Raw genomic sequence first — 15125 nt, forward strand, 5'->3', positions numbered from 1 at the left:
TTCTGAAATGGCATTGTGTAGCTTCAAGTGTATTGTCAGGCTTTGTTGGGAAAGATTATATAGGCCAAGTAACTTAAAGGATTTGTGTGACCTTAGACGGGATGGTTATTATGATTTATTTTAGTCCTAGGCTAATCATTTCTCAGATGAGGTGAAGTTTAGGTAGTCATTTGTCAAGTATAGCTATCCCTTCTTCTCTTTTGTAAAGGAGGGCTGTGGCCTGGCAATGACTTTGATAGGGGAGGGGAATGTAACTTAATTTACTGCAAATGGAGATGGCAGACACGAAAACCATATTATGGCATTTAACTTGTTTCTTACTGCTATGTTTACAAGCTTTTGTAATTCTATCATGCGAATGTTAAATAGAAAATGAAAAATAAATGGACGTCTTGGAACCTAGCTCAGACAGGTAAAATGATACAAGTTTCAGGCACAGACTGAGAGCCTGTGTTACTTGTATAGTAGACATAATGTCAATTGACAAAACTCTCACCTGAATTTGACTTAAATTTCATCAGATTCTTGATTTCCATCACATGAAGGGGAAATTAAACCATGATGCAATTCTATTATTTTGAAATTATTTTCTAATCAACCTCAAATAATCTCTCCTATCAGATCCACTCAAGCCCAAGCACTCCCAAATATATGACTTCCGAAAGCTTTAAATGCCCATATGAGTCACTCCTTGTATAGCTACAGGATGCTGTCTTTCCTCAAAACTTAGTACTGAACAGCCCTCATTAATTTAATAAATCTTCATTGTTCCAATCTATTTTTTGGTTCTTTCAATGGCATGGGTTCTATAAGTTACTGCTGTACTCTAACCTTGGCCTAGTCAAGGACATATAATATGACTTTAGAAAGGATCTATCATTAATTTTTAAAATATTTGCATAACCAATAATCGTGTGTCACTCTCAGCTATGTTTTCAATATTTAGTTTAATATTTTGCCTGTTGCTACAAGGATATCCAAAAACTCTATCAGTGATATCCCAAACCTTTATCAATGACACCCATTCTAAGACCTCATTTTGTCTGGTGTATAGACACTCCAGTGCAAAATGCATATATATTGTTATGTTATTGTTTATAACTATAGTATTTATTGCAACACACTGATTTAAATAAACAAGAGAGGCCTTCAGAGTTTTACAGCTATATTCATTTGTAACACATTTACCAAACTTTAAATAATTTGTATTAAGGCATTTGTGTAGAAAATACCTCACAAGTAAAGACTGAAGAGATCTTCTCTACCTTGAGGAGAACAGATCTTGTAGCACACTTGTCCATTGCTTAATGTTTTACCATAGCAGCAGATTAGACCTTTCCATTCAGTCAGACACTGTTCTATTCAAGAGATAAATTGGGGCAATGAACCCAAACATTTTAATTTACTTGTTAAATTAGAGCAGTCAAATCTGCTAATTGCATAAGGCAGATCTATTTAAATGATTTCCAGCATGATATTACTATCATTAGCTAATATGATGCTGTTATAAAATAGGCTGTTACAAGTCTGCACCGAATGACCTTTTGTATACGGATAATGAAACATATTGTAAATACCTAGTACAGGTGACAATAGGCATCTTTTTCATCCTAAAAGGTTATTAAGGTACATATAGAAAGCCATTTTTATGAGATAGATTGTTTTCAGTCCCTTCCACAATGGCCAATATTGCAACACTTTATAATACATATATATTTTATTCTTTTAAGTTTAGTTACAATGTTTGTTTTTTTTCCTTAAATGCACTCTGGTTAGAGCTTACTTTCATTTAAACTTGGCTTCCTGGTGGCATTTAACCTTAACTACCACAATAACTCTTTGAACTCTATTATCTTCTTGACTGGATACACTGCTTTTTGTTTGTGGTTGTCTGTTAAGCCCAGTAATAAATATGCCTTCATTGCAATGATGCCAGTGAAGGAAAAAAATACTGCTGATGCTTTTGCCACAGTAACTCTTTGAACTTTAGTTTAGACTAGAGCTCAAAGAGTTATTGTGACAGTTAAGGCCAAATGCCACTAATAAGCCAGGTTTAAATGAATTTGTATCTATAGGATGTGTGTTAAAAGTGCACTCTGCAAAGTTATAAAATGGAACAGTTTCATTACATGCCATGACTGTTTTTTGGTACCTTTATTAATATGTATATGTCATATTTAACTTTTTTGTGTTGATGTGGATTTGTATTTGTTTTATTATGTGATAGTCTGTTTGGACTCTGGCCAATAGTTAATTAACAATTTATTGGTTGCTAATATAAATACTTATGAAAATGTTTTTATTTTAGCTCTGATGAAGTCTCAAACCTGTGGATGAAAGTGCACAACTAAAGTGAATTTAAGTATGTTCTTTTATTTGGTATCAATCTTTTTTTCAATTTCTGCATCAGGTATCAATCCTTCTTTTGGATCATAAGATCAGAGGATCATAGAAAGTTACTAGGCTATTGGCCTTGAGGCCCTTACAAGCCTAGCCAAGAATTTAATCCATGTTTCAACAAGTCAGTACCCTATGCCCCTGTCCAGCAAGGACACAGATAGAATCCCAAGGGTGTATTTTCTGTTCCCCATCCAGTTATCCAGGTTGTGGTTAAAATGGGTTAATGAGATTAATGGTTATTTGTCTTATTGGTTGGATATGCTGTTTCTTGTTTGTGGTTTTCTATTAAGCCTAATAATAAATATCTTCATTGCCATGATACTAATGAAGGAAAAACACTGCTGATGCTACCTGAATGGCAGCCTTCCTGGCCAGCATTCAACCTCACCCAGGATAGAGGAACACATGGGCATGGCTGATAGGTGAAGATTCGAGAGTCAACAGGCACAGTGGGAAAAAGAACATAGAAAAAAATCACAAAGCTTCACCATATAGAAAGTGACAATTCAAACTACACACAAAGAGGGACAATGTTTGTATTTTAGAAGCATATCACAAACACCAGATCTCATACCCAGGTTCATCCCATTCTGACAAAGATGCTACATTTAACAAGCAATAGCAGCTTATTAGCAGTGAATATGCCATTTCATAATTTCTCGTCATCTCCTTAGTTTTCTAATTAAGTTATTCCATACTGCCACAGCTATAATAAATCAAAACTATCACAATATGATAACAATGAAAACTATAATAATAAACAGAAGCTTCTACATACTGTGAATCTGAAAAAAAGTCATGGCAGCAGTAAGTAAGAGGATATTAAGGTAGGCAGAATAGATTAGTTTGCATTTTAGACCATTTTATTAACAAAGCATCATAAGAATAAAGACTCCTCTCTGTTCTATCTTGTTTCAACACAATAACCTTGATCCTAATATATGAGGCTCTCCCTGCAGCTTAGGACCTCACCAGGCCTCCAGAGGCATTTTAGCATTTCCTCTCACTGAGCCTATTCTGAAAATGTGTTATTATTATCATCCTTGATTGCTTTAAGAACCAGACCAACAACACTATGGACTGTTACTAACAGAAATCTTTCTTCTACCAAGCCAGTCCATTTGGCTATGAAAGCCCTTACAAAATGTATATATTGCCTTGTATCCATCTCATCTTTAAAGATGACAATCAATCATGTGTTAATACCTGATCCAGTCTTCTAAATTATTTAATTTACCCTTCAGAAGCTCTTTTCTTCTGGGCGGGGGACCATATTCATCATAAGATTTTTTACTCCAGTGAAATTTCCTTAAATAATTTGTATTGTATCCCACAGCTCTATCAGCAACTTGTCTGCTTCTTTCTCTGGAGAGACAATTCTCAAAACAAATTTGTCTAAGTGAGGGTTCAGTTTTTTTTTTTTTATTTTCAATCACTCCCCAAAATTCTAAGCCTCCCATAATTGCAGAACCCCTGCCTGGTGGCTTTACTACCTGCACAAACTTGTCAATTCATTCCACTTGTATGGAAACCAGGCATCCTCAGGCTAGGCAAGAGCCCCTGCTGCTTGTTTGTCCTTGCCAGGTAAGTGCTAATGACCAGTCCTTTCCCCACATTCTCAGCTAGTTAGTAGGGAGCAGGCTAGCCGCAGGTCCTGTGGAATGATCTACTCCTCCACCCCCTTGGCTTCTTTCAGGCCCATAGTGTCTTCCTGGTCAGGAATCACAGACTTTCATACTCCTACAGATATCTCCTTTTTTCCTCAGCACAGTAAGGAAATCCCCGCCCATCACAGTACAATTCAGCATGGCCACATAAAAGTACGAAATATATCCAGTCACTGTTAGGTGTCACCAGTGCCACTCAAAAGTATTGTATATAACCTTTTTCCATCAAGCTTTAACCATTCAATCTCATCCCCCCCTGTCACCACCACCTCTCCCTCAGACATCCATGATAATAACTAAACATGGGTCGTCCAGACTATAGTTAGTGTTTCATCCCTGTATGGCATGGGTCAGAAAAGAGTGGCATTTTAAGTAGCTTATTCCTGACAGGCATTTGTGTTTGACTGCTCTACCTTAGTGATTTATAAATCACTGTGTCCTCTGCCATTTTCGTTTTCTGGAAAACTGGTCATGACACATTTGCAGTTTTTTACATTTTCTTTCTTAACTCTTTGCTTCATATTATTTGGCATTCACTTTATTGTTTGTGTTCCTTTGGAAAAAGTAACATTTAAGTATTGATTCTACTTAGGTTCTCTTTGATGTTCTTTCTTTTCATTTGTGGAAAGAACACATTACAAGTACAGTTATTAGCAGATAATCATATTTATGTTATAAATTAAACAAAGTAATAATAATCTGCAGCATTGCACTATATACTCTCAGTTCTCTTTAATTTTCCATTGCACATTTTATTATCCATTTAACAGTGAAAGTATGCCTGTTTATTCTGCAGTGCTGGATTTATGACTGGTTTGTAGGTAAGGATAATAAATCTCATCAGCAAATTTTCATTATAATAATATCATTTTATTGTGAAATTGTTAGGACTGAAAATCAAAATATGTGCATGATACTTGTCAAGAATAATAATATCTATCAGAATTAGGAGTTAAATTAGTTACAAACTTGCCATTCTTTCAGTAAAAAAAAAATTGGTATAGCTGGTACGCAATAAAGAACATAATATCTGTATTTAATATTAACATTTACAATAGCTACATGTCATTATTAAAAAGTCTTTAAAACTTGTTGAGGACAAAAAGTTTAAGTTATGTTATATGCAACCTGCTATAATCAGTGATGCAATGTTGCTTGCATATGCATTTATTCCACAGTTGATAATAGACAGGATAACTTCAGTGGAATTTAATACTACGACTACTAAGCAACACAGTGAGGAGCGACAGAATAAAGTAACTTCACTGCTGCAGGATGTAGAACAATCGGTCTTGGATGATACATTGTCAGCACTGAATTCAAATGGAACAAAAGAAGAAATACTAAGACGTTACACAGATATAGCAGGTAAAATAATTAAAATTATATATATATATATATATATATATATATATATATATATATATATAAGGATTTTTGTTCAAAATTCATTAACACTCGACTTCTGTTACTCAAAGCACTTCAAATAACTTTCTAATGATGATAACATGAAAAACTGCCATGTTAATTAAAATTTGTGCACATTTTCTATTCTTTTTTTTTTTCTTTCTTACTTTCCGTTTTTAATTTCTTTCTTTTTGTTTGTTTTTTGCAGTTCGTTTTAGCCCCCTGCAGCTGCACATCAGCTGCCCTCATGGTCTGTCCTCATCCACTATGTCAGCCAAGCTCTTCTTGCTGCCCACCCTCAGACTTACTCTGAAACATGCCATGATCCATGATGATGAGGAAATAAACATGTGAGGCAGTACCAAACTGCTGCTGAAAAGTTTTTTTTTTTTTTTTTACACTCCCAACTCTTACCTTTGCATTCATATGTGACATCCCAGGGCTTGGCATGCAAAGGCCTCTGAGGTAGTTCTCCAACCTCCATGCAACATAGCCTGAGCCCTGCCCCCACAGCCAGTGCCTTCTCCATCTTCCACTGGGGATAGACTACAATGCAGCTTCTGAGTGCATGCACCCTCACTGCCCCTAAGTTGGGTATGCAAATCCACCCTACATGTGCTGTCAGACACCTAAATAGCTACTATAACTCAGGTCACGTGGCTAATAGAGAAGACTTAATCCCTCTACAACACTAGCACTGGCTATGTGTGCTTTTAAAATAGACACTAATTAAGATAGCCATGTTACAACTGTATTTGTATTAAACCAGATTACTTGATAAGTGCATGTGGCATTCTTACAGTTTTTCAAAGTGAACCTTGATAACAACTTCCTATTAAAATCTGGGTCTATATTATGTGACTGAAGAGTCTACTCTTCGAACAAATAATAATCGACAAAAACACAGCGAATGCTGTAAACCGTGAACGGCCACGTCAATGAATCTTTTCCTTGGGGAAAAAATTCAGTTGGCCGTTACTGAAAATTGCCCTTTTCTTCAATGTAGAACAATCTCAGAGTTGGTATATTTAGTTAGTAGGGTGTGAGGGGCACCCCCCTCCACTTCGAGGGGCATGGGGGGCAAATTACCCCAGTTGATTAGTGTTTTAAAGTTTTTTTTTTTTTTACAGCCACATGAATTTTTTCCCTCAAGGAAAAAATTCACAGACCTGGCCATTCATGGTTTACAGTGTTCACTGTGTATTTGTCGATTATTATGTGTTCGAAGAGTAGACTCTTCGATCACATAATATAGACCCTTAAAATCCTATTAAAACAGAAAAGCAAAGGACCAAGATTCATAGAGTGTTAGAGCAGTTCTCACTGCACTATATCCCAAGAAGTGGCTGAGTGCAGGTTGTGAGTAATACAAAGACACAGGTCTCATAACTCTGCAATGGTGGTAATATTATAGCATGCAGTGTATGCAAATGTGCATAAAATGACATCGAAATGATTCATATAAAATATGGATATTCAGGAACTCAGAATGGTGAGTTGGTGCATGTGGAACATGTTGTTTAGGCCTTGTATCCTTTTAGTAAGGTATTTGTGTCTTCGAATCATTTCGTGTGCACAATGTGCTGCCCATACATATCAATGTGAGAAGTACATGTGCCATTTAGCATGTAGCAGGTGACCAATATGTTTGTGCATGTGGCACATATATACATATGTAGTGCCACAGAACAGCACTATGTTAAACAACACAATCGTGCATTTATGTACCCTGGGCTACCATATTATGCTTGAGTTGACTAAGTGGATGGAAATCTTTTTGGGCACCACATTGTGGATCATTTAATATATATATAAATATATATATATATATATATATATATATATATATATATATATATATATATATATATATATATATATATATATATATATATATATACACACACACACACACACACACACACATATATATATATATATATATATATATGTAGATATAGATATTTTTTTATGATGTAGTGATGATTAGGATATCACCCACATAAAATAAATGGAGATGTTTATGGAGTGAAGCTGGCAAATTATTGATGAATATAGAGTAGAGTAATTTTCTCAGCATAGATAACTGAGGAATGTGACATGAAAAGTACTAGAACCTAAATTAATGTTAATGGAAAATGACCTGAAAGCAACTATTATGTGTGCAACTGAAGAACCATTTAACCACTCCCTCTGAGAGGATGTGGTATTTTACTAATGTTTTATGGTCTGTAAGTAAGGAAACCAGTTAATATGTCCTGCTCTATGTTGCAATAAACATTTCTGGAGAACATGCACAAGGAAACTAATACACAGTATTTAGCCCAGAATCCATTTTTGGTGAGGAGAAAGGATATCATAAATGTTAGTGTACAGAAATATTTATTTATGCAGTATCTTTTTAAATGTTTTACTCATGGGATATGTGTTTTCACTGGTTCTAAAATCTGATACTGGGGATGAAGAAAAATAATGGTAAGGCTAAACATTAACCAAAGGCATTTGTGAAGCTATGAAGGCTTAGGACAGAGGTATAGTAAGTGCTTCGGATATAATAGTGCTGATTAGCTTAATAATCCTGGGATATGGTTTATTCAAGACAGGGATATATGTTAGCTAATTTTTCAAAGATGCTTAGGATTCCTTTTGGACATACTGAATTAAAGTAGAATGAGGGAAGTTAAGTAGTTGGAAGCCTGCTGAAGTGGGTCTGGTTTGGTTGCTATAAGATCTTCAGTTTTGTTAAGGGTTTTCTGGTTCACAATCCACTTGGTTTTTGTATTTTAGGTTATATTACCAGCTGTTCTTCATGGTTTGCAAAAAAAGTGTTTAAATATGATATATATATATATATATATATATATATATATATACATACATATATACACTGTATATGTATATATATATATATATATATATATATCTATATATATCTATATAGGTTTACTTCTAATCAATGAAAACTAATTTTTTCAAAGATTAAAAAGCAAACACCCACTTACACAAAAGTGTACTTAACTGAAAGTGCACTTTCACAAAAATCAGTTAACCGAATCGCGGTGCAGCAGGATAAGGAAATATATCCTTTTCCCCACTATTAATTTAGATACCAGGTTTAAGTATATACGGTTGTTGCTGGGCATTTTTTCACCTTTTGAAAATGATCTGGTTGAAAAAATAAAGAAAATGCTCAATGAAATAGAAAAGAACTTGGATAAGGATGTGTATTTTGCAAGGCTAGAAACTCTGCTTCATCCCCTCAATAGTTATGATGAAAAACCTCAGTGTATTAAAACATGGAAGTTAAAAAGAGGCTATACTGATTTTTCTAAGGGTAATGTCTTTGTTTGGCCTAGATTTAACCCTGGTACTAAAAACATGAATGAAAATGCAAATTGAAGTTGAACATTCAGAGGAAAGGAATGAAAGGACCTAGTACTTCTGGTTTGGCGGTAACAGTCTGAGAACCACCAGCGTTTTCTAACAAAACAGTGGTGAATAAAAATGAGTTACAAAATGAAAATTTGTGTAAAAAATTACTGTATACTGCAGTTCCAATGTGATGCAGTCATAGTGATGCCTTTGACTGATTTGGGTTTTCCTACCCTTCCAGTCCCCATGAGGATGAAAAACACACAATGGAAATAAAGATCACCCAGAAGAGGCAGGAAAATAAGAAAACCGATGAGATACACGGTATTGCAGTTCTTACTGATGAAAGTATTGTTTACAATCTTTCTAAATATGTTTTATCACACTCTGAGCTTACTCTGCTGAACAGAGGTATGTCTTTTATACCAGCATAAAGTGCCAGAACACATTGTTTTTTCTGACTTACATTTATTTGGAAGAAAAGTTCTCCTTAAATTACCGTTTGGCCAACAGGACAATGATAGTACAGAGAGGGTCTACATTAAAAGACCAAAAAGGTGTTTCAGCGAACACCTCTTGGTTGACATGTAATGAGCGAATGCACTAAAGTGTGAATGCTTAAAACAGCGATTTCTTTCCCTGGGAAAGAAATTGCTAGTACAAACACACACACACACACACACACACACACACACACACACACACACACACACTTTCAAACATTACAATGTGGAAGGCTTCACCCCCTCACCCCCCAATGTCAGGGTCTGTGCCCCCCACCCCCCCTAACTAAATATACTAACTCCAAGATCACACTACAGTGAGGAAAGGGGCAAACACATGGGGATGGCCAAGCGATTTCTTTCCCAGGGAAAGAAGTCACTGTTTTGAGCATTCGCACTTTAGTGCGTTTGCTCATTACGTGTCAGCCAAGAGGTGTTCGCTAAAACACCTCTTCGGTCTTTTGATATAGACCCGTACTGAGATACCCTTGAAGAAACCAAGTACATTTATACTACCTCCACATCCTGTTATGGATACTTTTTTTTTAATTTTTGCACAATGGAAATTTCTGATATGTTAGCTACAAAAAAGACATGGTTATAATTTAACTGAGTGTGAACTGAAAGCTGTTAACAATTGAATAACAACTTTGATGTTACTATCAGACCAGCTGGTAAGGGGGGTGGAATTATAATACTTGATAGAGGAGATATGTTGAAAATGCTTAGAGAAAATGTTACTTATCAGAATATAACATGCAACCAAGTGAGTGATTTCATTGCACATGTAAAACATACTTTAGATGATTTACTGCAATCTGTTATAAGTGAAGACATATATAGGTTTGTGATAGTTGAACAACCTGTTATACCTATATTGTAAGGTTTAGCTAAGATTCATAAGAATCTCCTCAACCCCCCTATAGACCAACAGTATCTGGCAGATGTTGGGTTATTGAGTTCCTCTCCATATGGGTGGAGAAGATACTTAAAATAATGTGATCTTATGCACCAGCAGTGATAAATGACACTTCCTGTTTCTTATGATCTCTGAGTGACTCTTATGACTCTATAACTGGTTATGAAACTTACATATTTGTGACTTTAGATGTAAATAATTTATTTACTGTAATTCTGAATTATTATGGAATCACAGCTGTTAAAGCTTTTATTCTAACTCATGCAACATTTGATGAAAAGGAAGTTACACAGATATGTGTTTTTCTTGAATTGATCTTGGGCAATAATTTATTCATGTTTTATGATCAATATTATTGGCAGAGAGATGGTGTAGCCATGGTTACCCCCTGTAACAACACCTATGCCAACTTGGTGTTGGCAAAGTGTGAGGCTACCCATGTTCTATCTAGTAGTTGTCCATGTGAGGCAAGTATGAAAATATACCATCATTTTGTGGATGACATATTTATTTTATGGAGTGGTACAACTGAAGAATTATTGTTGTTTGTTAGATACTTGGAAAACACAACAGATTTCTTACATTTTACTGTGAGCTATTCTGCTGAATCAATAGATTTTTTAGATGTGAAGATTTACAACGATTTGACTGGCAAACTACAAACCAGAGTGTATAAGAAAAGTTGTTGGAGAATCAATATGTTAATGTATGACAGTATGCACCCAAGGCACACTTTTAATAATATAATGAGTGGGCAGGGGCTACAGATTTCTAGACTATGCACTGAAGATAGTACATATGACAGTGAGTTAGATAACATGCAGTATATGTTTGCTAGTCGTGGCTATCCAACACAAAGAGTTAAGAGAATAGTTAGGACAAAAAATTGGAGAAGGAATAGAGGCAAGCCATGGTTTGAATGTAATATAGGCAATTCTGAGAATGGGACTATTGGTAATGAACAGAAGCTAAAAAATAACCCATTTGTGAGAATAAATTTACACTATAATAGTGATATAGATGCCATATTCCATGTGATAAAAAAGAGCAGGAAGATTTTACATACTGATGACAAGCTGAAAGCACTACTAGGTCCCCACCTGAGATTTACTTATACTAAAAGCCAAAATCTGAAGCAGATTTTATGTAAGAATATACTTTCCAACAAGTCCACAACACATAGGAAGAAGTTGGGAACTTTTAAATGTAAGAAATGCAAGGCATGTCAGTATATTAAAGAAAATAACATATTTGTACACCCTGTATGAGGTAGGGAGTATATATCTAGACTATATGCAGACTGTAGAACTAAAAATGTGGTGTATTTAGCTGAGTGCATGTCATGCTAAGCATTCTATGTTGGGAAGACTAATAGAAAGTTAAAACAATGCATATTGCAACATATGAGTGACATCAAATTATGGTTGACAAGTAATGCTGTATATCAACATATTGAAATAAATAAAGAGCATATATTTCACTTTATGGTGTTAAACATTCAACAAGTGAGTATGAGGGAGGGTGACATTGTACATAGCACTGAATTAGCTGAGTTAAGATGGATAGCTGAATTGCAAGCTAACCATACACCTGGGTTAAATGCTTGCATGCTTTTAAAACCCTTATTGAAGGGGCGTAGGTTCTGCTATTGGTTCTAATTGGTTACTATTTGTTTAAATATGGTGGATTTTAACTGTTTTTTTAGATCTGATGAAGAGCTAATGCTCGAAAGCACTTATCTGTGTGCTAAATAAAGTTTTAACTGGTCTTGGTGGCTCCAGTGGGTTTTCTTTTTATCCTGTATGGTATACTTTTTACCACTGTGGACCTTTACTTCTTCCTTGGCTGCCTTGGATTTTTATTCCTTTTTTTAATAATAATCATCACTGGACTCTTAAGTGATGGCATTTTATCTATTCCAAATGCCATCCACCCAATCAGGCTTCAGACTCATGGGTAAACAGCTCTGGGTGTGGCAGAATGGAATTACATGTAGCAGTAACATACCCAGGGTTGGGCGAGTGGGGCAACTGCCCCAAGTGCAGATGTAAACAGCCAATCCCAAGTTTTTTTAACGCAGCGCAGGCTTTTAAAAGTTGGTATTGCATTTGCAGTTAAACATGAGCACTTTAGTGCTCCATGCAAGTGGGGTATAAACTGTAGCAACTGTTTCTTACAGTTTAAAATATATTTTTTTAATAAACTAAAATATGAGCACTATAGTGTTTTGTGCAGGCAGGTTCATTACAGTTTAAAAGAAGATCTTTTTTTTTAAATAAACTAAAATATGAGTTCCATAATACTCCATACAGACAGAGTATAAACTGTAGCAACTGTTTGCTACATTTGTAGCAAGCAGTTTGCCACAGTTCAAAGGGCATTTTGTGTTGAAGGAGGATCGAGGCACAGAAATGGGACCTACATGGCTGGGGTGGGGGGTAAACATATCATACAGCTTGTTACCTGGTTGATGCACTAGTAGTTTTTTTTTTTCTTTTAATAATCATCAATGGAAGAGTGTGCAGGAAGTGAATAGCATTGCAATAAGCTGATCACTACAATAGTTAACACCTCTGACTGTGTGCAGAATGGAATCTGGCACCTCAGTCAGGTGGCCAGATTACCAGCTTTTAAAAGCTGGTATTGCATTTGTGGTTAAACTTGAGAGATGTAATACTCTGTATGTGTTATAAACTGTAGCAGCTGTTTTCTACATTTCTACATTTGTAGCAAGCAGTTTGCTACAGTTTAAAAGAAGATTTTTTTTTCTTTTATAAACTTAGACATGAGCACCATAGTGTTCCATACAGGCAAGGCATAAACTGTGGCAACTGTTTGCTACATTTGTAGTAAGCTGTTTGCTATAGCTTAAAAGAAGATTTGTTATGAACTAAAATATGAACGCCCTGCTCAGGCAGGGATAAACTGTAGTAACTTTTTACTACATTTGTAGCAAGCAGGTTGCTACCTTTTCATAGGTTCATAGGTTCATAGGTTCATAGGTTTATACTAGGCTAACTGCCCTAGGGCATTTATAAGCCTAGCCCAAAGTTATGTGGCTTACGCCGCCCCTTATGTTAGAAATAATGTGCCCATTAGTTTGTTGTGCCTCTGTCCAGTAGTGACACAGAGATGATTCCCGGGGTAAACCTACGATCTCCCATCCACCGGTCAAGATTTCTCTTGAACAGAGCCAGCGAGGTGCTCTGCCTCACATGGACCGGGATTTTATTCCACAGCATGGGGAGTCTCTGGGTGATAAATCTATCCCTCCAGCACGTCCTATTTATATCCATGCTAAGGTTTAAGTCTCTTGCTCTAGTGGTTTTGGTGGATTTGGATTTTTTGAGGTGGAGCATGTCCATTAATTCCGGGTTGGTCATGGCCTTGTATGTCAGGCACAGGTCACCTCTGAGCAGACGGTATGCAACTGAATAGAGTTGGAGTTTCTTCAGTCTGGCAGCATATGACAGGTTTTGGAGTCCCTTTATCCTTTTGGTGAGGAACTTTTGGGGTCTCTCCAATTGCTGCAGGTGTCGGGTGAGATACATCCCGAATGAGGCATTGTACTCGATCATTGGTCTGATAAGTGAAAAGTACAGGGGAACAATGACCTCACTTGATCTGGATGTGAATCCCTTCATGATCAGGTGGGCAATGTAGAAGGTCTTTCGAACCACTTTAGCAACGTGAGCGTCAAACGAGAGGGCACTGTCAACCTGGGTCCCCAGGTCCCTGATAACCTCTTCTGTGCTTAGTGGGTTGCCACCTATATGGTAGCTTGGGGTTACCTTGTTTTTCCCGAAGGGTATGACTATACACTTTTTTGCGTTTAACTTCAGGCCATGGCTCTGGCACCAGCTATCAGTTTCCGTGAGACCCCTCTGAAGGATGTCTGTGTCCGATGTACTATCCACTATGGCACCCAGTTTGCAGTCATCCACAAACTTTGTCAGCCATAGTCCTCCTATGTTTGCCTGTACTTCTGAGAAGTAGATGCCGAACAATAGGGGGCCAAGGACTGAGCCCTGTGGGACTCCACTTGTAACTGGCTTGGAGTCTGACATAGCTCCAGCAACTCTAACCCTGTGGGTTCTGTCCTTTAGCCAGTTTGCAACCCATCTTGTGACATATGGGTTTACATTTAAGCTGGTAAGTTTCTCTATAATACCCGAGTGGGGTATTGTGTCGAAAGCTTTTGCAAGGTCAAGGTAGGCTGTATGGACTGCCTTTCCCTCATCAATGGCCTTAGTGACTGTTTCAAAGAAGTCGACCAAGTTCAAAAGGCAAGATCTGCCCTTGACAAAGCCAAACTGGGTTGGGTCCAAGGTCTGCAAGTCCCCTATGTCCTTGTTTATGAGTTCCATTATGATCCTCTCCATAGCTTTGCAGACCAGGCTTGTTAAGCTTATGGGGTGGTAATTACCAGGGTCCGTGAGGCACCGCCTTTGTGGAGTGGGACCACAGTTGCCGTACGCCACTCCTTGGGCACATATCCTGTGGTGAGGCTAAGATTAAACAGCTGCCTTATGTGCGGGTTTAGTTCTTCATTGAGTTCATGTAGCACACAGCCGGGGACCCCATCCGGTCCCATTGATGCTGTGTTTTTAGCTTTAGAGAGCAGCTTTCACCTGCGCATTTGAGATGTCTGGGAGGCTACTCTCAGTTGGGATAGTTATCTCTCCTTTTGGGGGGGGGGTGAAGTTTGCGCTGAACCTGTCTGCCAGTATGTTGGCAATGTCTGTGGGTTCAGTGATTTTTGTATCATTTTGGACTAATTCTGAGCATATCTGGGAGTTTCCACCCAGGTTTCTGACATAGCTGAAGAAGGCCTTATGATTGTCTTTTGAATCTATG

At 36.9% G+C, this 15125-nt stretch overlaps 1 protein-coding gene across 1 annotated transcript in view; it reads left to right on the forward strand.

Annotated features, from left to right (window-relative positions):
• Positions 1-15125, forward strand: part of LOC122812122 (adhesion G protein-coupled receptor E3-like) — a 328040-nt gene that overhangs the window by 127424 nt on the left and 185491 nt on the right. The window contains exon 3 of the mRNA XM_044084411.1: positions 5246-5435. Within this exon, the coding sequence (XP_043940346.1) occupies positions 5246-5435 (190 nt within the window). The remainder of the gene's footprint in view (positions 1-5245; positions 5436-15125) is intronic.

Source organism: Protopterus annectens, chromosome 9.part0 (assembly GCF_019279795.1).
Source record: "Protopterus annectens isolate FY-2018-M chromosome 9.part0, PAN1.0, whole genome shotgun sequence".
NCBI classification, from domain to species: Eukaryota; Metazoa; Chordata; order Ceratodontiformes; family Protopteridae; genus Protopterus; species Protopterus annectens.